At 45.7% G+C, this 26,657-nt stretch overlaps 1 protein-coding gene across 1 annotated transcript; it reads left to right on the top strand.

Annotated features, from left to right (window-relative positions):
* The first annotated feature begins 73 nt into the window (after window positions 1–73).
* On the top strand, window positions 74–25,530 carry LOC113515977 (nucleolar MIF4G domain-containing protein 1 homolog). Its single transcript, XM_026900295.3, has 13 exons — window positions 74–393; window positions 533–755; window positions 1,524–1,880; window positions 2,358–2,614; window positions 3,278–3,368; window positions 4,247–4,459; window positions 4,798–4,919; window positions 19,504–19,700; window positions 20,950–21,125; window positions 21,887–22,071; window positions 23,096–23,260; window positions 24,257–24,388; window positions 25,215–25,530. Exons 1-13 carry the CDS (start codon window positions 193–195, stop codon window positions 25,509–25,511), a joined length of 2,616 nt encoding a protein of 871 aa, XP_026756096.2. The 5' UTR covers window positions 74–192; the 3' UTR covers window positions 25,512–25,530.
* The last annotated feature ends 1,127 nt before the right edge of the window (window positions 25,531–26,657 follow it).

The raw sequence follows: 26,657 nt of genomic DNA on the forward strand, positions 1-26,657 counted from the left end.
CTTGCTTTGTACTATTCTTAATCTATGGTAAGGACCTATACTGTTCATTGACATGATTGATAGATTGACAGATTTGAGTTCTATTTCTATATACAATATAACCTCAAAGTTTAGTTTATGTATTTTTAAACGTGTATTTAAAATTTAAATTATTTCTCTGTGTTTTAATTTTAATTACACATTTACTATAAAATGAAAAAAACTAACAAAGGGCCACATCCCAATTTAGGTAACTCCCGAAAAGCTATACGTAAACAAAAAAGACAAGTTAAAAAGTTACATCGTCAAGAACATTATTTAAAAAAGAAAACCTTCCAGGAAAAACCGTCTTACGAACCTGGAAAGTTCGTAAAAAGACCGGCTGATGATCAGCAATTACCTCAGGAAATCAAGGTACTACAATAAAGATTTAATAAGAATTATAAATTTTATTTCATTAACATAAACACATCTAACATTTTAGGTATTTGTTTTTTTACTCACTTCTTAAATTAAGTTTTGACCTTAGAAGTCCATATTTATTTATTTTTAGAAAAAGAAACAAAAACCTTCTATCCAAGATGTAATTACTAAAGAGATTCAAAAAGAGAAAAATGAAACTTTACGTCTCAAAGAAGAAATGGATAAACAAAGAAAGAAAATGCTTCTTCAAGCCAACGAAGAAGAAGATAAAGTCATCAAGAAATTGGAGAAGCAGTTGGGATTAAATAAATCAAAAAACAAAAATAATCGGTTTGCAGATGACGGACTTGATTGTATCCTTTAAAAAGTTTTTTATTCAAATATTTGTCAAAACTTCTCTATACCAAGGTGCCTATGGCAGTTTCGTAAGAGTTGTCAGTATGTTGTTCTTTTTTATCTATTGGATGACCTTGGTAGTGTAATGGTTTATCTTTTTACTTTTCAATAGTTATGTTTTCAATGGATATTATATTATTCATTGAAAGAACAGTAGTAGAGTTAGGTTTTGATGATAGAAAATATTCTCATGGACTATATATATGCATATCAGGAATTTTACAGACTGACTATGTTTGTCATTTCTGACAATTATTTTCCAAAGTTTTTTTTTTTGGGGGGGGGGGAGTATGAGCTTTGTGTCACAAAGTTTTGTCTCCCACTACCGGCTACAGCTTGTAGAGGCCGTGAAGCCTCCCATTGTGGAAGTTTTTTTAATAATTATTGAAAATGACAGACATAACAAGTTCATAAAGTTCCCATTATACCTGCATATAGATATAGTTAAAAAATAAACATGAGTTTTAAAATATTGTTGAAATTAAACAATAGAATTTGGACAATGACACATTTAATGTTTTAACTCACTATGATAATAATAATATATTATCAGAACTATAATTTCGAAAGGGGTAGTCAGGCATTTGCTGACTTGCTGAAATGCTTAAATAATATTTATCTGGCCACAATGTGACATAACATATTAGAAATTAACAAATAATAAAATTAAATTTACTACAAGAGTAATTTGTTTGATAATAATAAAACTTCATTCAATCAATCAGATTTATTAGAAATATGTGATAGAACAACATCAGAACAGATTGTCGCTGCTGAGAAGCATCTGGCCAATGTTGAAGATGAATCCGATTTTGATGAAGATTTAGCAGTAGTAACAGGAGGTAAACTTGAAAGAAAAAAGAAATATAAAGAAGTAGAAAAAAATAAAGAAACAGAAAAGGATAAAAAGAATGATAAAGAGAATAATGATGTTATGAGTGATTCAAATGAAGAATTTGATGATATTGATAATGGGGAGTCAAATAACAGTGATGATGACATAGATGGAGATGAATATGGCAGTGGTGATGATTTATCAGACTTAGAAGAGGATGATGAAATGTCAGAAGATGAACCAGAAGGTAAAGTACTCATGAATTCAAATATTAAATTAAAGTACAGCTTTTTTTTGCTCTATAGTGTCAATATAGTTGACGATGTATATGTTATTTTTGTGAATAAATTTTGAATTGTTATAACTGGAATGAAACCTATTAAAAAATATTTTACTTGTTTTCATATGGTTTCTTATTTTTAGGATGACATGCTTGACATTTTTGATTCTTTAATTCTATTTCTGGGTTTTATCTGCAACTATGTTCACATGAGTGAGGTTTATTAATTGCTAACTTTTACCCTCGACATTGTCCACATGATGAGAATATATTTACTGACCAAGATATAAAGTAGCCTATCCCCTTTTCCATCCCATATAGTATGTGTACACTAAATTTCATTACTTAAGCTGCAATTAACAAGGGTATATAAAGTGCTAGGCCATTGTGTAAATAAAATAAATAAAAACATTATTAATTGTGAGTATTTAAATATATTTTCAGTTAAACCAACAAAATCAATTAAGTCCAAAAAAGAATCAGTTAAATCTAGCAACAATCAGAAGGTCGTTTCAGAGGAGGATCTAAGTAAGGTGTTCAGTGAAGATGAAGTGTCACATCTATCTGGTGATGACGGCTTGGATAATTTTTCCGGTGATGATGATAATGAAAATCACAATGATAATAGTGCGAAAGAGAAGCCGGATGTTTGGGAAGACATTTATGGCAGGAAGAGGGACAAAGATGGAAATATTATAAAGGTATATCTGTGATTACTGTATATAATTTTTAATGTATACATTTTGTATTGTCTGTTTTGATTTTTTTTTATACAACTTAAAATGCCAAACAAGCTGACGGCCCACCTGATGGAAAGTGGTAACCGTCGCCTATAGACATGAGCGGTACCATGGACATAACAGAGTATACTGTTTCCCCATGATACCCCCCATGCATTGCCACTCTTGAGGACTTAGGTGTTATTCCTCTGTACCCAGTAAATTCACGCCATATCCCACCCTTCAAACCGAAACACAGCCATGCAAACACACCTGCTTCACGGTAGAAACACGAATGGGGCAGAGGTACCTAAGCAATCGACTTTTGTACAAAGTCTCCCTCTGGTAAAATGATTTAAATGATTTGATAAAACTTAATTATTATATATATAAATAAATAAGTTTTACCATAATAATAATAATAACAAAAATAGTTTCTAAATGAAATAAGTAACAAATTAAAACATATAATTAATCAATTATTGAATCATATTCCAGTTGGACATCAGCAGACAGTCTTATCATTAATTCATTTGTGTATATTTTCATTAAATTTTATATTAAAACAAAGTATATTATCTCAAATTTACACTTTTTACTTTATGAAGATATTAACATTTACATAATATTATTACATTATTACAGGAAGAAAAAGGTATTTACATACCACCTCACTTAAGAAACAAAGGTGTAGCTTCAGACAAAGATTTGGCCCTATTGAAGCGGCAAATCAAAAGTAAGCATTTAAGTTATAACAATTTCTATTAATTTATTTTGTTTTTGTTCACTGGATTATCATTTATTTTGTAATTTTCGTGAAAATATTAAATTTTTATTTGATCATTGATGTAAAATTTTTGTAAAATTAATTAAAAATTAAGCTGTAAACCACTGTTGAACATAGGTACACTGATAAGAGGGGTTTTGCCAGTATTGGCCACGGTTAAGACTTAGGTTGGCAACTGTTAGGGTTTGGTGATGTTTTAAGAGGGATGCTGCCTATCCCTCGTTCATTAAATCCCCTTAGTCACTCACGACACCCACAGGGAAGGAAGGGTGGCCCATTTTATACCGAAACCATACAGTAATATAGGGATAGACAGATAGATTTAGCCCATCGTAACGAATTTAACAATACATTAACTACAATGGTTTCCAGGGGGAAACATTGGAAGATCAACCAGGGTATATATCTAGCAATAGGTCTGTTAGACCACACTACTAACAGATAGATCGATAATTTATTTGCATTACTTATAGCACACAAATAATACAAACATACATATAATACAGATATACACAATAAAAAGAGATAAAAGAATCTATATACAAAAAAAAAGCCACAAAAAAAAACAGAAAGCAAAATCATTTTATATAAACAACAATTTCTTTCTTTCATGTGTATGCCATAGTAACACAAAATGGTCACAGTTTTTTTTTTTTTTTATACCACTGAGGTGGCAAACAAGCATACGGCCCACCTGATGGTAAGCGGTTACCGTAGCCTATGAACGCCTGCAATACCAGTTTATCATAGTGCTCTCAAAAGAGTAAAACACTAACAATCCCTTTCCCACATTGTATATACGTTATTGCAATGAAATCGTCTTTCAGGTGTGCTGAATAAACTAGCCGGTACGAATCTCCACTGGGCGTGCACCTCTATAGAAAATTTATACTCGAACAACAGCCGTAACTCTGTGAATACTGCGCTAACGGAGTTATGGATGGAGGCGACAGTGGCGCCCTCGCACACGCCCGACCGAATGGTGGCCGAGCATGCCGCCCTCGTCTCCGTACTCCACGCTAATGTCGCTACTGAGATTGGTGAGTACCGTTAAACGACCCAATCTGGAGGGAATGTTAGGTCGACATCAACGAAACTACAGCATTTTTAGCAGCTTTTCCAAGAAACTGCAGCATGGGGTTCTTCAAAAGGGGTGTGAAGATAATGTAAATGTATTTATCTGTCAGTCTGGCAATAATGCTAAAAATCTTCTAAATGGGTGGAACGATTTTTGTGCGTTTTTTTATTTGAAAAAAGGGTTTGGGCTCATTGGGCGAGTCTCAATAAGTATATGTTAGACAGACTATACTTTTTTAATACCTAATCATTTTTTTTTATATCTAATAAATTTATCTTGTTTTATTAATTAATATTTCAGGTGCCCATTTCTTGCAGGAGTTGTGTAAGAAATTCGACGCGATGATGCAAACGCCGCAGCCGGTGGAGGACAAGAGATTAGATAACTTGGTGTCTTGTTTGGGACATTTGTATTGCTTCAAGGTAGATTTTATTCATTATCATTTCGTTTCAGTCATTTATAAATAAAAATTTAGATTTTTAACCCTTCTTTGCATAAATAATGGTGGAAATTTCCATCATAACATTGAATGTCCAAAAAATTTTATAAAAGAACAAGTTCACTTTAAGTTGATCGTGTCCGGACACCTTTTTAATGCATTGCAAAGCTAAGAAGAGAGTCCATTGCTTTTCCTTTAATTTTGAACATGAATTATATCACCTTGACTTATTTCACCAATAAAAAAAGTCATACAAAGAAGTATTAAAGACTTACGTTTGTCTTTATGTTATATAGAAATAGTAAAATTATTAGACATAATTTAAGAGAGAAATTTTAATTTTAGAGCTAATTTTGAACTACATAATTTTTTTATACAACTTAGAAAGGCAAACACGCTGGCGGTCCACCTGATAGAAAGTGGTAACCGTCGCCTATATACATAAGCAGTACCATGGACATAACAGAGTATACTGTTTCGTCCATGATACCCCCCATGCGTTGCCATTCCTGAGGACTCAGGTGTTATTCCACTGTACCTAGTAAATTCACGCTATATCCCACCCTTCAAACCGAAACACAGCCATGCAAACACAACTGCTTCACGGATGAAACGCGAATGGGACAGAGGTACCCAAGCAATCGACTTTTGTACAAAGTCTCCCTCTGGTATTTAATTGTTTATCACCATCATATCAGCCGTTAAGTGTTCACTGCTGAACACAGGCTTCACCCTATCACCAGCGTATACCGATAGTGTAAATGGAATTACCATTTCATTATTATTGTTCGCGACATTATTGTACATGTGTAATTATAGCGATATTTATTTACGTATAAGTTTTTTAAAAATTTTATTTTACAATTATTCAGGTAAATCAATTTTATCCCCTTCAAAGTACTCCCCCTGTGACAATGTTTATAGTTAGTTGTTAAGTCCCTAGTTTAATCGTTTTTGTATACTGTTATTTTATATAGATTTTACATAGATTTAAGATACGGGGTTTCTATAGTGTAAGTCAGACCAGAACTGAAGCATTGTTAAATAAAGTATTCTTTGTAGCGTTGTCATTATTACTGTTATTTTATATAGATTTTACATAGATTTAAGATACCTATTTTTTTTTTTTTTTTTTTTTTTTTTTTTTTTTTTTTTTTTTTTTTTTTTTTTTTTTTTTAACGTCTGGAAAATGCTTTATGCAGACCCATACACCTTGTGGGAGGTGAATGGGTACTGTGGGAATTCCCCTGTAAGGTGGGGGTGTACCCACTAAAAACCAGACGATATACCCTCGAGGTGCCATATGTCGGAGACATGGGTTCGCTTTCGCACTCACCACATCTCAGACGGCAGCGACCCGCCCCCAGATGGTAAGAACAGGTCTCCTCTCTCAAGATAGGGTGGATGGCGTGCTCACCCTACCACTCGGAGGATGCGCCGGTATATTAGCACATCCCCCAGGACCATTGGGACAATACCTTCCCACAGGTATCACCCCGGCCCTAGTGGGGAAGGAGGAGGGGCGGAACTGGGCGCGCCCCTCCTTCTGCGTCTGACTCGTCTGCGGCGGATTGACGGTGCGAAAGTGGCACTCTCCCGCTCCCTTTCCGCCGCCTCCTTCTGCGACATGACGGCGTCGCAGAAGGCGAGCATCGCTTCCCACGATCTCTCACTGCTCACCATCCGCCGAACCACGGCGGGCAGTGAGAGATCGGTCCCCACTATCGCGGACAAGATACGACGCTCATCGGCATACGCTGGGCACTCCTCCAGCGTATGCTCCGCCGTGTCCTGGTCCGCTCCACAAGCATGGCACTCCTCCGTCGGCTCCCTGCGCGCGACATGACACAGATATCGCCCAAAGCACCCATGCCCGGACAGTATCTGTGTCATCCTGAAGGTCAGCGGCCTTCGCCGCCTATCCATCCACTTCTTAAGAAGTGGACGGATAGCCTCGACGGTCCTTCGGCCGGCCGATGGATCGGCCAGCCGCTGTTCCCACTCCCGCTGCAGGACCCGTCGAATGTGGTACTTCCGCAGCGCAACTTCCAGCCTGGAAGGCTCGGCACCCTGGCGCCTCCGCTCTGCACGCCACTCATAGACCGACGCACAGGCATTGGCCTCCAAGTCCCAGGGCGGCGAGCCCGCCATCACACACGCCGCCTCCGTGGAGATAGTGCGGTATCCGCGTATAATGCGGATTGCCATGGCCCTATGTGGCCTGTTTAAACAAGCCACATTTTGCCTGCTCAGGGCCCTATTCCATATTGGAGCCCCGTACAGGGCCATGGACCTCACCACCCCAAGATAGAGGCGACGTGCGCTCCCTCCTGGCCCTCCTATGTTTGGCAGCAGCCGGCTTAGAGCACCGGCAGCCGCCATAAGGCGGGGGGCCAACCTCTGGAAGTGCTTACGGAAGTTCCAGCGACTGTCTAAGTCAAGCCCTAAGTACCTCATATGGGGCTTGACGACCAATCTCTGGCCACTGACCATTATGTGGGCTCCCTCTGGTGGCGCTCGTCGGGGTCTGTGAAAGCATAGTACCTCCGACTTCTCCAGCGCCACATGGAGCCCAAGGCGACGCGCACGACCGACGACGAGTGCCACGTTTGCCGTGGCAAGACGGGCAGCTTCCCTGTAAGTCCTCCCCTTGGCAACAACAAGTGTGTCATCTGCATAGCAGACAACATCGCTGCCGGAAAGTAGAGCACCCCGCAAGTTCCAGTCATACCCGATGTTCCACAAGATCGGTCCTAGCACCGACCCCTGTGGGACACCACGCTGCATCTCCCTCGACGTTACCGCCCCATTCTGTCCCACGCAGTGCACTATCCTGTGCTCTAGGTAGGCCCCGATTACGTCCCGTAAGTAGGGAGGCACCTGATGATATTTTAGTGCCTCCCTAATGCACGCAAATGGCAGAGTGTTGAAGGCGTTCTTGATGTCGAGCGACACCGCCAACAGCACCTCACCGCAGGACGTCGCCTCATCCGAGAGAGCCCGAACACGAGCGACGGCATCGATGGTGCTCAGACCCGCACGAAATCCGAACTGCCTCGGACTGAGGCCGGGACCTACTTGGGACAGGTGTTGGTTGAGGCGACCAGCTATTATTCTTTCAAACAGCTTGCCGACCTCCCCCAGTAGTACTATGGGACGGAATGCCGAGGGTGCAAGGGAACCTGCGGGGTGCCCCTCCTTCCGTAAGAGGACCACTCTGCCCATCTTCCACTCGTCGGGAAATCGTCCCGTCTCCAGGCACCTGTCGAACAGGTCCCGGAGACGGTCCCCTAGGGCGCCCAGGGCCAGGACTAGAACGCGGCCGGGTATTCCATCAGGCCCCGGGGCGGTGTTTTTCGCCCGGAGCCTATCCACAGCCGCTGCAAACTCCTCCTGGGAGACTCTCGTGGCCCCTACAACTCCGGCACCACTAACCTCATGGCTCCGCGGTAACATGGGAGGGGGTGTAAACTCCGGCTGCGCTGGGAAAAGCGCAGCCAGTACCTCTTCCAGCTGTTGAGGCGGGATGCGTTCCGCTTCCGGGGGCGCCCAGGGGCGCATTTTGCCCCTTACCGTACGATACGGGCGCCCCCATGGATCCCTCTCGAGAGTTTCGAGAAGCTCCTTCCTGGCCCTCTCCTTGGCGCTGGTGATGGCTAGCCGCAGGGTTTTCGTCTTCCCCCGATAGATCCTATACAGCTCAGCTTCCTCCTCGGCGGTGCGGCCCGTCCTTCTGCGGCGATACCGCGTGTACTGACGTCGAGCGGCCCCCAATTCGTCTCTGAGGGCCGCTATCTCCTCCGACCACCAGTACACCTGTCGCCGAGTAGGAGGGGGACCGGCTCGAGGCATTGACGCATCACATATCTGCGTCAATACCTCCGTGAACTGGTGTGCCTCCCCTTCCACCTCCACAGGCCTGGGACGACTGTCTGATGCCCAGGCCTGAACTAAGGAAGCCTCCATCAAGACGTCCCTATCAAGACGCCTCAATGCCCATTTGGGGAATGTCGGGACGTGCCTACCCCCCCGGTGATCATGGGCCGGGGCCATGGACGAGGGGAGCACGTCCAACCGAATATAACGGTGGTCAGACATGGTCTCCACCTCGGCCATTACTCTCCAGCCCCGTACCCTGTGTGCGATTGTAGAACTGGCGAGCGAAATGTCAACTATCGACTCGCCATTAAATCGCACACACGTGGCAGCTGACCCGTGGTTTAGGACCACTAAGCCAGCCGCGATCGCCCAATCCTCCAGGAGCTTGCCGCGAGCAGTGGTAACCCGGTCGCCCCACGCCATTGATCTCGCATTGAGGTCACCGAGCACCATCACAGGACGGGTTGAAAATTGTCCTATAAGGGCTCCCAACCCATCTATGTACTGCCCGAACTCAGCAAAACTCCTGTTGGGAGAGAAGTACACCCCGACGACGAGGATTTCCCCCCAGCTCACACCAACGATGCCGGACGAACTGAAGAGACCCACGGCCTGCGGGGAGGTAGGTTTCCTACCAACACTTCCTACCGCAACCAGCGCATCAGTATCGCCGAACCAGTTATCCCCTAGAGGGATAAACAGAGGCTCGGCGGCCACAACCAAATCCACTCCCATTTCTGCGACGCTCTGAAAAAGAAGATTTTGAGCGTCGCGGCAGTGGTTCAGATTCGCTTGCAGGATGCGATGGTGCATTTATCGAAGTTCCATCGCCTCCTGCACACCCCTCTGGGAAGGTCCAGCGGTAGGGGTCATAGTTGGCCCTCTTTTCCACCCCTGAGGGGGGGTACAGGTTTTTGCCCCCACTCGGTGGTTGGCAGGACGACCCGCCGCCGAGCATAGCATGCACTTTGGGGCAGCACTACAGACCGCCGCCTTGTGGCCAGCCTCTCCGCAGCGGAAGCATAGTCCGCTCCGGTCTTCCGCAAGTGTGCATTTGGTACGAACGTGCCCGATGTGAAGACACCGGAAGCAGCGCAGGGGTTGTGCCCTAAGAAGCTCGGCCCTGGCTTTGACCCAGCCAATGCCAAGACGACCCGCCGTCGTAATGCATTTGATCGCAACGACGGGTCCTCTGACCCAGCAGGTACCTAGGCCGGAGGGGCCTCTGCGGATTGTGCCGGCCCTGACTTCATCCGGCCGGCAACCCCCTCCCTAGCGACTGCCTCTGCGACCTCTTCAGGGGTCACAGCATCGTCCAAATCCAGTACCCTCATCTCGGCAGTCTTGCAAGGCCTGGACACCTTTACCCAATCCTCAGGAAGGACCTGTCGGATCCTCTCAGCCAGCTGATCCGCATGACCACCATTCTCAGCGCCCAGGATTTCAATAATCCGGGCGCCCGTAGCTGCCACCTTCATTCTTACCCCCCCGATCCCCATGTCCGGGAGACTGATTTTACTCCTGGTCTCCCGGATAATCTGGGAGTAAGTGACTCCGCGCCCCTCAGCCTCGGGGTTCAGAGCCAATACCACCGCTGCTGAACGCGGGGCACGGAGCTTTGCTGGGGAGGGCTTGCCACCGCCATTCTTCTGTGGCTGTTGGGCCGGGCCTCCTGCACGACGAGAATGCTGTTTAGCAGTCATCTGCCTATCCCGCATCTGAGTTTGACGCCCTCTGCGCCTGGACACCTCAGTCCAAGTCTCCTCTGAAGCCATAGCCTCTGGATTTTCCCGGGGGAGGATCGTCGGCAGCGACGGCCAGTTCCCATCCAGGACCTGCGAAGAGAGAGGTCTGACAGCAGTAGGTTGCGGTTGCTGCACCCTTCCGGCCGCCTGATTGGGCTGCCGTTCCGCTGAAAGGCGGGCTTTGATAGCACCCGCCGCTGGCTGGCTCGCAAGGTCGCGGATGCGCGCATCTCTCCTTAGGGCAGGCCTGAAGTTAGCTGGATGCTCAGGGTGGTCAAACATCATCTCCTCGTTCTCTCCCTCAACATCGAGAAAGTGAGCACTGATGTTGGACGGGGAGGCAAGAGGACCGTTATACCCACTAAACCTTCTGCAGACCAGGTCCATCCTCTGGTTTACAGCGGCTCCAACAGATTGTAAGATCTGCGCCTTAAACTCGTCCGGATCAAAGCCCAGGATCTCGCGGAGGTCACGCTCAGGAGCATGCCCGGGGGCATTAGCCCTAGCCAGGGAGGATCTCTCATGCCTCGCTGGAGGTGGTGGAGGGGAGCAGCACGCCTATTCGCGGTGCGGTTCCTGTCCTCAAGGATCTCTGCCACCTGGCGCTTCAGCTCCCTGACCTCGTCCTCCAGACGCTGGTTTTTTGCCAGCACTGGTGCCATAGAAGTCGGGATCAGGTCGACACCAAGCCTGTCTGCCAACATCTCAAAGGAGGATATACCCTCCTTCAGCTCCTTAACGGAAGCCCCCTTTAAATTACCGCACTTGCGGACTGCTTCCCTGAGTTGCATCGCGTTGGCGTGCATCGCCTTCTTCAACCTGGCAACGGACGCTTCCGCCACCGTTTGCTTCTCAGAGGTTTGGGGAGGGGACTTCTTGCCGTTCCCTTTTCCCTTCTTCTTGGGAGGTCCCGACTGGGATGCCACATCCTCCGACAATAGCCTAAAGCTATTGTCTTCCAAGTAGGCAAGGTGCGTCGTGGCCTTCCCCACTTCATGATAGTGTTGGCCGGAACCACCAACAACTGTATTCCTGAAGTCTCCACCAACATCGACGCTCGAGTCTCTGGAATCAGAGACCAGTTCACCATCACGCTTTCTTTTCCGGGCAGTTGACTCCACCGACGAATCTCTGGACGCGAACGGGGTCGGCAGCCGTGATAAGCCACTCTTGGTTTGCGACCGCGTAACGCGTCTACTTTTCTGCGAGTCAAGCTCTACCTCTCGCATAGCCACCTCTGTACCTTCCTCATCACTGGCCTCTGAGGCCGACCAAAAGGCCATGTCTCCCTGGCGTCCACCAAATCCGAGCGTACTAAGCGACTTTGGATTCGCTTCCAAGCCCTCAATAGCCTCAATATACCCAGGCTCCCCTTTTTTGGATGTCTGTGGCCGCGTGATAGCCACATTCTGCCTCTTCATCTTAGCAGAAGCTCTCGATGAAGCGCCGACCACATCAACTCCGTCCTTCTCGGACACCACATCTTCTCCGTCCTTCACGGACACTACGTCAATGTTTTTTATTTTGTTTAGTTGAGATTCCATGAATTTCCCACGAGTATGGGGGATTGGTTTCGTGCATGGGGTAGCCCCCTGCTTCCATGCACGGCCTACTACGCTTTGGGTGCGGCAGGTGCCCAAAGGTTGGTGCCCTTGTGGCCGATGTTACGTCACCGACCCGCCCACTCCGCAGAACACGCCGACCGAAATAAGTATCCAGCGGCGTGCTCCACAGAGTGAACTGTCCCTCGCCAGGCACCGGAGCTTAAACAAACGGTTTTTATAGAGGTTGTCTCCTCGCGGCCCAGGCAATTAAGCCAAGGCCTCCGTCCCCTCACTCGGGTGCGAAACATGACCACACCTTCGTGAGGGATTACGGTTTTCCGGCGGTGGCACAAAAACCAGCCCGGCTGTGCAGCAAAGCACCCGCCGGGTCCGCCGACCACTCCTACTATGAGGAGTCGCGGGACAGAACCCGCTCCCCGAACGAACACGACAGGCCCAAGGACTTGGGCCCGCCATACACCACTGTCGGAATATTAGCCGTCGGTAAGCGACATCTCTAAGCAGACGTCACTTACCGCCGTTGCCCGGGGTGCACCGTCCCCAGCCATTGTCAGCCGCCGTTCCCGCCGGACGTATCCACCAGGACAAGCGACCATACAATGACCAGGGCGCACTAGGAGGTTTTCCGACCTAGCACCCCGTTGTCATTATTACCTGCGAATAGAAATAGAAATTGTAAAAATAAATAGAACTAAAGCAAATTGTAATAAATAAATAGACGCTATATGGTACCTTCTAAAGAGATACGCGTCTCTTTCACTCTCGCCCCGTCCCGCTCGCACAGTTAGAAATGTTATCGTGCGAGCGGGCGGGTATAAAGATAGGCCGCCTCCCGTCGAGCGGCATTCGCTTCCGAGCAGCGACGCACTACACTCGAGAAGAAATAGGACAAGAAGAAAAAATACTCTCTTCAGACGGTACCGGAGGCTTCAGAATAGTAATCGCTGTGTTTCACTCCAGCCTGAACCAACGCCCCTACAGTCCACGCTCACCGAACGGCAGTCCACACCGTACATTCGTGGTCCTTCGAGAAGCCGGATTGCTGGAGGAACACCGTTGGTACATCGAGAAGCCGGATCGCTGGAGGAAGACCATTCTGAAGCCGGATCGCCGGAATGCCGACTACGAGAAACATGAAGTCGTCGCAGCAGAAAATCGCCGTCACCGAAGCCACAACGTCCGCCGCCACCACGTCGACTACGGCCGCCGGAACGCTGTCCGTCGCTGCCACGCCGTCCGTTGCTGCCACCACGTCGTCTGCGGCTGTCAGAATGTCTTCTGTCGCTGCCACGTCGTCTACCGCCGCCACCACATCGACTACGAACACGTCCGGCGATACGACGACCACAGGAGCCACGGAGACTACCGAAGCCACAGGAACGACAGAGGAGACAGCAAGGAAGAAGGAACCGAAGCACGGCACGGCACGCACGGTTCGCACCACGGCCTCGCAGAAGAAGAAGGCTCTGGCCAAGGCACGGGAGGAGCTACTTCGAAAGGAGGTGGAATTGGCTGCTGCACGTGTCGCCGCCCTGGAAGCCGAATCAGAGGACGACGAGGAAATAGAAGACGACGACGCTACCGTCAGAAGAGAACGAACGTCGGATTGGGTTCATCGAAGCACGCTGGCACTCACAATGGAGCCGCATGTACCAGAGATAGAAGAAGTCACCGGCAAGCGTCAGGGGTTCGTCCCATCGAGACCCGTTGAAGAGGATTCGAGAGCGCCGCCGCCACAGCCGAGCAGCGACGCACTTCACCGGGACCACGCACGCCACGTTGACCCACATGCCGCCATTCCTACGATAGCAGCAGCGATGCAGTCGATGAAGAAAGAAGAACCGGTGCTGAAGGTGGGCATCGATTGTAATGAGTTTGCGATCGCCATGCAGATGGCCGCTCGCAACATACTGCCCTCCACAGCGTCAAGAGTCACCGAGTTGCCAGTCTTCAATGGATCGTCGAGCGAGTGGTTACCATGGAAGATGGCCTATGAAGAAAGCGCAAGTCAACACACAGAACAGGAGAACCTAGCAAGACTGCGCAGAAGTTTGAAGGGGGCCGCAAAGGACGCGGCACGCTCCCTATTCGTCGGGTCTACGACCGCAGAAGAAGTGATGAAGATGTTAGCCGCGAGGTTCGGCCGCCCTGGAGCACTCGTCACAGCCGAACTGAACAAACTCCGCGCGCTACCACGACTCTCGGACAACGCAAGAGACGTCTGCCTCTTCGCGAGCAAGGTGCAGAACGTCATCGCCACGATACGAGCGCTGAACAAGAGTCACTACCTCTACAACGAAGAAATAGTGAGAAACGTCACAGAGAAGATGCCGTCGGTACTACGCTTCAAGTACTACGATTTCGCCAACGACCAACCGGAGGGACAACCGGACCTCATAACCACCAGAGGGAGACTTTGTACAAAAGTCGATTGCTTGGGCACCTCTGTCCCATTCGTGTTTCAACCGTGAAGCAGTTGTGTTTGCATGACTGTGTTTCGGTTTGAAGGGTGGGATATGGCGTGAATTTACAGGGTACAGAGGAATAACACCTGAGTCCTCAGGAATGGCAACGCATGGGGGGTATCATGGGTGAAACAGTATAGTCTGCTATGTCCATGGTACTGCTCATGTCTATAGGCGACGGTTACCACTTTCCATCAGGTGGGCCGTCAGCTTGTTTGTCATTCTAAGTTGCATAAAAAAAAAAAAAAAAAAACACTCTCTCAGTTCCTGCAAAGGACCGCCGCACGATGTGGAAACTTCGCCCCCGCCGAGGAGATACCGTCCGAAGACCGGCGGGAGTCCGCTCCTAGGAAGACGGCGAAGACATACACGACGCAGGAGAAACCCGCTACACCACCGTGCCCGATGTGTCGACGAGAGGGACACGCTCCATCGGACTGCAAGACGATGAAGGAAGCAGACACATCGGCGAGATGGGAGCTAGCGAAGACTCATAGGCTGTGTTTCCGTTGCCTCAAAGTGAGAAGATTTCGCCACGCCTGCAAGAGCAAGAGATGTGGAGTGGATGAGTGCACGCAGACTCATCACCCTCTGCTGCACACCACGCGACAACAGCCGGAGAATGAAGTGACAACACACGTCGTCGAGGACAAGTCCGCCGCAGTCGCCGCATCGGCAAGGGAAAACGACAAGATCGCGTTCCTGAAGATCCTGCCGATACGAGTCACCGGTCCCACGGGAACGTGCGACACCTACGCGCTACTGGACGACGGGTCGACTTGCACCATCATCGAGACGGCGGTGGCGGAGCGAATCGGTGCTACGGGCCCCCCCGCACCCTTCTACATGGAAGGTGTGGCCGGGGCACGGATCAACGCAGCTCAATCGACGCGTGTTCACTTCAAGATCCGCGGGCGGAATTCACAAGAATACACAGTGGGGGCACGGACGATGGACAGACTGCAGTTATCACCGCAGTCGGTACCGCGCAGCGTCATCAAGGGCTGTCCACATCTACAAGACATAGAGAGGGAATTGGTCTATGAAGAGGGCAAACCGACGGTACTGTTGGGGCAAGACAACTGGCACCTACTGCTGGCCCACGAAGTCAGAAGAGGATCCGACACGCAGCCGGTCGCATCACTCACCGACCTGGGATGGGTACTGCACGGAACGAGTCGCAGCAGGACAAGACAGCAGGTGCACAGAATCAGCCACATAGTGACGACACACGAAGAGGAACAATCGATGGAAGAAATGATGAAGCAACATTTCGCGCTCGAATCGCTGGGGATCGCACCGAAGAGGTCCTACAATGAAGAGGAACGTCGCGCCCTACGCATTTTAGAGGAGAAAACTCGTCCGTTACCGGCGGGAGGATACGAGACGGGGTTACTATGGAAGAAGGACGACCCTGTGCCGCCGGACAACTATGAATCGGCAATGCGACGTCTCCGACCGGTCGAAAGGAATTTCGACAAAAATGAAGAGCAGTGGCCGCGTGAAGATAGTTCAAGCGACGATAGTCAAGCGGAAACGGGAGAAGAACGCGTACACAAGCTACAGAACGCGACGCAGTTGTCTATAGCATTACCCGATCCGTCACGTTTTTCTAATTGGTTGAAACTTGTTCGCAGTTCAGCACGGGTATTGCAGTTCATCGACCTCCTGCGACCGACCAGTCAACGCTGTGCCGCCATCCGAAAAAGAAACAAGAAGAAAGAGAGCGCCGACCCCACTTGGACCCGCACGAAGAAAGTCGATAGAGAGAAGACGAAGATGAAAATCAAGAACAGCAATAGTCCATCTGTGTGTTTCATCCCCATAGACACACACTACCTCGATCGCGCGCGACGGCTATGGATTCGCGCGATACAACAAGAGGCGTTCGGCGACGAAATCGCAGCATTGAAACGAGGGAAACAGCTGCCGTCATCCAGTCGACTCATACAGCTGTCGGTCGTCATAGACAACGACGACATTCTGCGACTTCGATCGAGAATAGCAGCCGCCGCCGATCTGTCAGCCGAGCAACGAGAGCCCCCCATCGTCGACGGAAACCACGCCTGGGTGCGCCTATACATCGCATGGGTGCATCGGAAACTTCACCACGGCGGCTTCGAGATCACCACGAACGAGGTGCGACAACACTTGTGGGTGTTGCGCCTACGACACGCCGTCCGCGGTGAGCTGAAGAGGTGTCAGCTGTGCCGCCTACGAAGAGCAAGACCGGCGCAGCCATCAACGGGCAACCATCCACAGAGCAGGCTGGCGCATCATCAGCGACCGTTCACGTTCACCGGCCTAGACTACTTCGGGCCTATGACCGTGACAGTGGGCCGCACTCACCAGAAACGATACGGAGTGCTCTTCACCTGCCTAACGACGCGCGCAGTCCATCTAGAAATCGCCGGCAGCCTCAGCACGGACTCCGCCATAATGGCCCTGCGGCGCTTCATAAGCCGCAGAGGGTGTCCCACGGAATTATGGTCCGACCAAGGCACCAACCTCAAAGGTGCCGACGTCGAACTGAAGAAAGCAGCCGAGGAAGCCATCCAAGAAGAGTCATCAGTCCATTTCATCCGGTGGCGCTACATTCCCCCGAGCGCACCCTTCATGGGAGGTGCGTGGGAACGGTTGGTGCGTAGCGTGAAGACCGCACTAGCCGCCACGTTGAACGAACGGGCGCCCAAGGAAGAGGTCCTCCACACTCTACTGGTCGAAGTCGAGCACACCCTCAACAGCCGACCGCTAACCCACGTGTCGACATCGGCAGACGACGACAGCGCCCTAACCCCCAATCACTTCATATTGGGCGGTCCATCGCGCGTCCCACTGCCAGGCAGCTTCACAGAGAGCGACGCGGCGGGACACAAGGAGTGGCGTGCCAGCCAGAGGCTAGCTGACTGCTTCTGGAACCGGTGGGTGAAGGAGTACCTACCCGAGTTACAACACCGGCGGGAGCCCCGAGCTACACACGGAGCCATCAAAATGGACGACCTGGTCCTGATAGCTGATGGGACCTTGCCTCGCAACACGTGGCCGCGAGGCGTGGTGGTGGCGACCTACCCTGGACCAGACGGCGAGATCCGAGCAGTCGACGTGCGGACGAACAAGGGCATCCTACGGCGACCCACAAAGAAGTTGATCATACTGCCCACATCGACATCGAGCGACGCGAACACGAGTTAACTCCAGCTACGAGAGCTGCGGCGGGAGATTATGTTCGCGACATTATTGTACATGTGTAATTATAGCGATATTTATAGCAATGTTTATAATTAGTTGTTAAGTCCCTAGTTTAATCGTTTTTGTATACTGTTATTTTATATAGATTTTACATAGATTTAAGATACCTATAGTGTAAGTTAAATAAAGTATTCTTTGTGCGTTGTCATTATTACCTGCGAATAGAAATAGAAATTGTAAAAATAAATAGAACTAAAGCAAATTGTAATAAATAAATAGACGCTATATGGTACCTTCTAAAGAGATACGCGTCTCTTTCACTCTCGCCCCGTCCCGCTCGCACAGTTAGAAATGTTATCGTGCGAGCGGGCGGGTATAAAGATAGGCCGCCTCCCGTCGAGCGGCATTCGCTTCCGAGCAGCGACGCACTACACTCGAGAAGAAATAGGACAAGAAGAAAAAATACTCTCTTCAGACGGTACCGGAGGCTTCAGAATAGTAATCGCTGTGTTTCACTCCAGCCTGAACCAACGCCCCTACAGTCCACGCTCACCGAACGGCAGTCCACACCGTACAATTATCTATTAAAAAAGATAGCTGACGGTCTTTCTACTAGAAAGATAATGATTACCTATTTTTTTTGAATGGATGATAATGGAATGGTAATCCCGTCTGCGGTATCGGTATACGCTGGCGGGGCACCAGTAAGAGATGATAGGTAAAGATGAAAGCAGGTCAGTTGGCCCATCACGATCAAACCATCAATAATTGGGGGGGAAAGGGATTGTTAATAATGGATACTGAGAATCCCATTGCTAACAATATACCCAACCAGGTCGACCTCCTCGCGGTTCCTGGAAACTATCATGGTTAATTCCTGATGAATTCATCATGATGGGCTAACTGGCCTGTTTTCGTTGTCATCTATCACCCTTCACTGGTGCTCCACCAGCGTATCCCGTTAACGCAGGCGGAGTTGCCATACCATTTTCACCCATAAAAAAAACCATCAATAATTAAGCACGATTGTTTTCAGGGGGAACCGCGGGGAGGTCGACCTGATAGGGTATATTGCTAGTTATAGGGTTGCTAATCCCCATTATTAACAATCCCCTTTCCCCCCTGATCACCTGATTACCCTTACTAATATTATAAATGTGAAAGTGCATTTCTTTGTATATTAACTCTTAGAGTGTTAACAGCTAAACCAATCGCTGATATTTGGTGGTCCTTCTTCATTCCATATAGATTTTTACATATACTATATGGAATAAAGAAGGACATAGGCTATAGATAGATAGATAGATACTCTTTATTGTTTCCTTCATAAGATTACAATAGTAAACTTATTATAAATACAAACAATTACAAGAAAATATTACACTGAGAAAACAATGGGCGGCCTTATCGCTAAGAACGATCTCTTCCACGCAACCTTTGGATGGAGAAACGTAATATATACTTTTACTACAAGCTATATATACTTATCCTGGTCAGTGATTAATTCCGGTCACACGATACGACAACATAACCTTCAAGAAAAGAATATATTCCTTTTTAAAAGGCCGGTAGCACACCTGCAATGCCGCTGGTATTGTGGGTGATCATGGGCGGCGGTAGTCACTTACCATCAGGTGAGCCGCATGCTTGTTTGCCCCCTGTGTTGTAAAAAAACACGAACGAAGTTGCAGGTAAAAGCCAGTTTACTGTAATGTTAATTCCAGATCTACCACGCGAGCCTTTTATACGATATCTTCGGTCGATTGATGGACGAGATATCAGAGAAGAATATAGAATGCGTGCTGGTCGCGCTGCGGAGCGTGGGCGGCGTGCTGAGGAAGGAGGAACCTTTGGCGTTGAAGAACTTCATACACGAGACACAAGCCAAAGTGGCCAAGCTGAGCTCCAGCGCTGCCAATGGGTAACCTGTTTTTTAATTTTTTATTCAACTTAGATTGTTTCATTTGCTCTTTTAGTAACTGTATTACAATTATTTGTAATAATTTGTTATAGTATTTATTTATTTATTCATTTGTGTATATATATTTGTACAAGCTGGACTTAATGCTAAAAGCATTCTCTCCCAGTCAACCATAGGGAAATGTCAGAATACTCGAATGCAGTACTAGTAATAATTGATATATACTAAAGTTTATACATATATATATATATATAAGCTAGCGACCTATCCCTGCTTCACACGGGTGCAATGCTGATACTAAATATACCTACCTACTACAGAATGTTTTTATAAACAACGTTTACAGCTTTTTTGTCATTAGACAATACAAACCATTAAACATTAGAAACCTCTAAATTTATCAGTATTTCTCTATAATATTATGCATGTATTATAAATATAAACCTTCCTCTTGAATCAACCTATCTATTAAAAAAAACACTTCAAAATCCGTTGCGTAGTTTTAAAGATTTAAGCATACATAGGGACGGACAGACAGTGACAGCGACTTTGTTTTATACTATGTAGTAATAAATATATTATATAAATAACAAATATACTTACACATATATATGATATAATATATTATACACGAAGATGAGAGAAGTAGATAGTGCTTACTGCTCGAATAAAACATAAAAGTAAGCATGAACATTTTTTTAATAATAGAATAGTAATATTTCTAATGTATTTTTTATGCAACTAAAAATGGCAAACAAGCTGACGGCCCACCCGATGGAAAGTGGTAACCGTCGCCTATAGACATGAGCAGTACCATGGACATAACAGAGTGTACTGTTTCGCCCATGATACCCCCCATGCGTTGCCATTCCTGAGAACTCAGGTGTTATTCCTCTGTGCCCAGTAAATTCACGAGTGAAAGAGACATTATGCTTAAAATCTTACTAATATACCTAATAAAATTTGTCATTCGTTAAAATCATCATGGATATCAATTATTACTAGTACTGCAATTTTTTATACAACTTAGAATGGCAAACAAGCTGACGTCCTACCTGATGAAAAGTGGTAACCGTCGCCTATAGACATGAGCAGTACCATGGACATAACAGAGTATACTGTTTCGTCCATGATACCCCCTATGCATTGCCATTCCTGAGGACTCGGGTGTTATTCCTCTATTATTTATGTATGTATATATTTATTTATTTAACGGGATATCATCTAGTTTCCCATTTATACACCGCAGCTCTCGCATCAAGTTCCTGCTGGAGGTGCTGCTGGCGGTGAAGAACAACAACCTGAACAAGATCCCGGGCTACGAGCCGACGTACGCCGAGCAGCTCCGCAAGCAAGCTCGCGCCGCCGTCCGCCGCGGGAACTACGGCGCGCCGCTGCACATCAGGCTGCACGACCTGCTGCAAGGTATCTTATCTTCACCACATTACTCTTGCGAGGTTTTTTTTTTATACCACGAATGTCGCAGACAAGTATACAGCCCGTCTGATGGTAAACTGTTACTGTTACTTGTGGGCGCCTGCAACACTAGGGGTGTCACGTGCTCGTTACCTAGAGGGTATCCAGACTGGACACAGATGACGTAGATTTATATGCATATCAAGCTGCGTGATCTACTGCAAGGTGTTGTATCTTTACGACATTACCCATGCGCGCTTAATTTTCCATACCACGAAAGTCGCAGACAAGCATACAGCTGGTCTGATGGTAAACAGTTACTGTAACTTGCCGACCCTAAATGGTACTCTGAGTGTGCAGGGATGACCTTTATTTGTTATATGCATATCAAGCTGCATGACTACGACATGCAAGGTGTCATATCTTCACGACAAGCCCCTTGTAGGGTAGACAGGGATGACCTATATCTACTAGGGGGGAAGGGATTGTTAGTAATGCGAACTACCAGTCTCATTGCTAGGAATATACGCCAACAGGTCGACCTCCACGCGGTTCTTCCTGGAAACCATCGTGGTTAATTCTAGTGGAATTCGTCATGATGGGCTAACTGACCTGCTTTCATTGTCGCCTATTATCCCTAACTGGTGCCTTCCCAGCGTATACCGATTGCACAGGCAGGATTACTATTCCATTCCATCACCCATTAAAAAAAAATCTATACCAGGACTATATGTCTTTATTTTAATTTGTGTAAATATTGTTATTTACAGCGGACGAGAAAGGAAAGTGGTGGATAGTCGGCTCCGCATGGGAGGGAAACCAAGCCCGGCAGGAGGATAAGACGACAGTGAAACTGCCCGCCACCACCGACCAGAAACTTCTAGAACTAGCCAGAAAACAGAGGATGAACACAGATGTTAGAAGGAGCATATTCTGCGTTATAATGTCCGCTGAGGTATATATTTTTATTTATTATTAATTTATGCGAGCGATAGACTCTTATAGATTACGTGTATTATACAAATGAAAATAAAAACTAACTTTACATATGGTGTAAATCACAAAACGTATTTATATTTAGAACATTTTATTCGCCGTATGGTCCCGGTATAGAATGGGACACCTCTTTCCCGTGGTTGTCGTAAGAGGCGACTAAAGTAGGGCGAGGGTTGGGCAGCAGCGTCCCCCTTAAAACATCTCTAAAAGCTTAACTGCGGTTGCCAATCCGCCTGCCAAGCATGGCAACTACTGGCAAAACTCCACTTATGAGGAAGGCTTATGTCCAACAGTGGACAGTTAACGGCTGAAATTATTAAAAAAATGTATTTTTTATGCAACTTAGAAAGGCAAACAAGTTGACGGTCCATCTGATGGAAAGTGGTAACTGTCGCCAATGGACACGAGCAGTACCATGGACATAACAGAGTACACTGTTTCGCCTATGATACCCCCCATGCGTTGCCATTGCTGAGGATTCAGGTGTTATTCCTCTGTACCATGTAAATTCACTGCGATATCCCACTCTTCAAACCGAAACACAACGATGCAAACACAACTGCTTCACGGTAGAAACACGAATAGAATAGACTCTATACCAAATAGTATGTGTATGCTAACATAATCATTGGTTGAGCTAATCCAAGCAAGTTGTGAAAGGGGGAAAGGGATTGATAGTAAACTCTATCAGGTATCATGGGCGAAACAGTATACTTTGTTATGTCCATGGTACTGCTCATGTCTGTAGGCGACTGTTACCATTTTCCGTCAGGTGGGCCGTCAGCTTGTTTGCCTTTCTAAGTTGCATAAAAAATTCCGCTTAGGCTATACGCAATCATTACGAGTATATCCAAGTCATGTAGATGAAGTCTTGTGTAAAGACGCATCAAATAAATTTAAACTTAAAAAAAAACAAACAGAATTTGGCAACCCTAAATAATGTAACAAATGCAGGACTGACGTTATAGTGATTACTTTTACAGGATTACATGGATGCCTTCGAAAAGCTTCAGCATTTGGGTCTAAGGGGTCAACAGGAGAGAGAGATAGTCCACGTGTTGCTAGCTTGTTGCCTGCAAGAGAGAACTTACAACCCTTACTACGCGGTACTGGGACAGAAGCTATGCGACACCGATAGGAGATATCAGGTATTTTTAAATGTTACAGGATAATAATTCGACGGTATATAAAAGAAATTTTATGAACTTACCATGTTTGTCGTTTCTGACAATTGTTACGACGTCATCCGGAAGTCTTCTTAAGGGGGTGTACTGCGCTTTACGTTACAGCATCTCGCTTAGCGCAAAGTGTACATGATTTCTAAAGATAATATCGATTTTTGTGATATTGGTAACGGCCTATATTTTTAATGGACTATATAATGAATAAAAATAATTTTATGTCTTCTTCTCCTATCTTCTATTTACTTACTCTATACTATAAAAAGGAAAGATTTGTTTGTTCGTTTGTAATAGATAAACTTCAAAGTAACTCATACGGTTTTAAAAATTCTTTCACCTATGGAATGTTACTGATGTGGCAAACAAGCATACGGCCGGCCTAATGTAATACCAGGGCTATTACGCGCGCTTTACCGACCCTGTAGAAACCTCTTTATTCCTTTTTTTTTTTTTTAAAAAAACCCCATGGTGTAGTCTCTTGAAAAATCCTCGATAGGAAGCTCATTCTTCAACATTGTACAAGTGGTAGAACACGCAGAGTGAGGCAAAATCTCTCCTAAGACTTAAGGGATTCCATACCGCTTGAAAGCTTGGGATCATTGACGATCCTCATAGCCCTGCACTGAGTCGAAGGGTTCAAGCTGGTATCTAGATGCTCCTATAACTTCCATAATGACTCTTGTTGATATTATTTAAATTAATGTGCAAAAATTAATCTCTCATTTGACTAAAGACTGATATTGAATGACTCATGTATTTAACTTTCACTTTGCTACGTCACCGCCCCACTCCTTTTCGAGCGATACTTGCATGCGCTAGAGAGCAGACTTGCATTGACTTCCTAGTAGTAATAGTACTAGTAGTTAATATTGGAGAGCTTGTTTTATTGATTCAAAGCCCAATTTCCCATAACTCTTTATATATATATAAATATGTTTTATTAATTAAATAATATAATTCCAGCTCTCCATACAATATTCGGTGTGGGACAAGATCAAGGAATTGGAGAATCTGTCAAAACAGAGTAGCGCGAACTTGGCCCAGCTGCTCGTGCACCTTATCATGGAGAAGGGGTTGCCACTGTCCGTTTTGAAGGTAATTAATTATTTATTAATACTGTTATGTTATTATAATTATTTTTTAATTAATTATTATTACTGTTTAATAATTTCTTTAAAATTTTTTACAAGCAGATACTCTTATTGTGTTACGTGGAACATTGCTTAAACGCAGTGTAAGCGACCCGCCACTAGATGGAGTGACTACCTCAAATGCATTGCAGTGTTAGTGGATGCAGGTGGCTCAGGACCGTTCCTTATGGTTGTCTATGGGAGAGGCCTATGTCCAGCAGTGGACGGATAATGGCTGAAATGATGATGATGATGATGATGAAATATTCTTACCGTAGCTTCATAATACATAAACGTAAACATTTTGTATGAGAGAGAGCAGGAATCTTCAACTGTTTCTTAAAAACAGCGATCTCAATAATCCTAACACTAGATACAAATACAAACTTGCTGCTCCGAAGTGTCATTTAGAAAAAGTTAGTAAGTCTTTTATGGGAATGTTCATTAAATGTTATATAATAAGATACCGAAGGATATTTCGGATCTGCCTTTTTAATAAATTTATAACTGTTACTAAAAACACTTATGGAAGAAAGCCTACACACTAAACGATTATTTGAATAACAAACGTGCATGGTGTTAGTCGATCATGCACGGGCTCTTAACGACCATGTAATTTTAGACATAGTACATTTAAATAAATACACATAATGTTAACAGAGATTTAAAAAAGTAACTGTTGAGTTTCTCGCAAGCTCTTTTCAATAGATAACAACTTTCCGAATCCTGCAGTGGATTAAAAAAAATGACGATTTAAAAGTACATGTAAACAAGTCTAAATGAATTTACAGGTAATCGAGTTCTCGGACCTGAACAAGGCGACCGTTCGATTCATGCGTCAAATCCTTCTAGCCATAATAATGAACGAAAACTTACAAACGTGCCTCGAAGTGTTCCACAGGATTTCTAAACCGGCTAAACTGCACATGTTCAGGGAAAGTATAAGGTTGTTCATACAACACTTCCTAATAAAAAATATGGGTAAACAGAGCAACGTTTTGAGCGCACAGGAAACGGCCAAGCTGAAGGAACGAGCGGTGGAAGTTGACAAGATATTGACCATGTACGAGTCCAAGTTGAGGCTTTAATAAAGTGTTTTGTATATTGTTTTATTTTTTTATTGTACTAATGAGACCAGCTGCATCAGTCTATAAATACCCTAAAGTTACCAACCAACACTTGTCATCAATACCAGAGGGAGACTTTGTACAAAAGTCGATTGCTTGGGCACCTCTGTCCCATTCGTGTTTCTACCGTGAAGCAGTTGTGTTTGTATGGCTGTGTTTCGGTTTGAAGGGTGGGATATGGCGTAAATTTACAGGATACAGAGGAATAACACCTGAGTCCTCAGGAATGGCAACGCATATCATGGGCGAAACAGCATACTCTGTTATGTCCATGGTACTGCTCATGTCTATAGGCGATGGTTACCACTTTCCATCAGGTGGGCCGTCAGCTTGTTTGCCATTCTAAGTTGTATAAAAATAAAAAAAACTACAGAAAGCCATAATCCTAAATACATGCTGAATTGTCAGGAAGTTTTGAAAAATTGGACTAGAAGTTTCTGGTACATGTACAGGTTAACATAATATTTCAAATATATTACACAAACAAATCATATTTATACAAAAAGAATAGCACACAGTTATGCACTTGGCTTTCTTTTTTTTTGATGGGTGAAAATGGTATGGTAACCCCGCCTGCGCTAACGGGATACGCTGGCGGAGCACCAGTGAAGGGTGATAGATGAGAATGAAAACAGGCCAGTTAGCCCATCATGATGAATTCATCAGGAATTAACCATGATAGTTTCCAGGGGGAACCGCGAGGAGGTCGACCTGGTTGGGTATATTTCTAGCAATGGGATTCTCAGTCTCCATTACTAACAATCCCTTTTCCCCCCTATGCACTTGGCTTAGGCCCGTTTTCACCTGTAAAACCGGTTTTAAGCCGAGATATCGCAATTTTAAAATTAAATAATAATAAATATTTTTTATTCGAGTAACCTTAATAATAAGCATTGTTGAATAGTCTTTTGTTTTTAGAAATTTACCGCCAATTTTAGCTGAAAATAATGGGCGTGAAACAGCTTTTTTTGAAGTTAAGTTTACAACATAAAATTGGAATGAATAAAGTGAGTATCACAAACTTCGTATTGATAAAAGAAAGAAAAAAGCAACAAAGCTACAATCAATTACAGTATTCTTGACAGATGTAATCAGAACTCGTGGATT

This window comes from Galleria mellonella, unplaced genomic scaffold, assembly GCF_026898425.1.
Source record: "Galleria mellonella isolate WM207_F2 unplaced genomic scaffold, CSIRO_AGI_GalMel_v1 utg56, whole genome shotgun sequence".
Taxonomy (NCBI): domain Eukaryota; kingdom Metazoa; phylum Arthropoda; class Insecta; order Lepidoptera; family Pyralidae; genus Galleria; species Galleria mellonella.

Excerpts from the sequence above, each read along its gene's own strand:
- LOC113515977 (XM_026900295.3), top strand. The coding sequence starts at position 193 with ATGAAAAAAACTAACAAAGGGCCACATCCCAATTTAGGTAACTCCCGA. Across the intron at positions 19,701-20,949 it reads AGCTCCAGCGCTGCCAATGG|CTCTCGCATCAAGTTCCTGC; the intron begins GTAACCTGTTTT and ends TATACACCGCAG. Across the intron at positions 22,072-23,095 it reads GCGTTATAATGTCCGCTGAG|GATTACATGGATGCCTTCGA; the intron begins GTATATATTTTT and ends TTACTTTTACAG.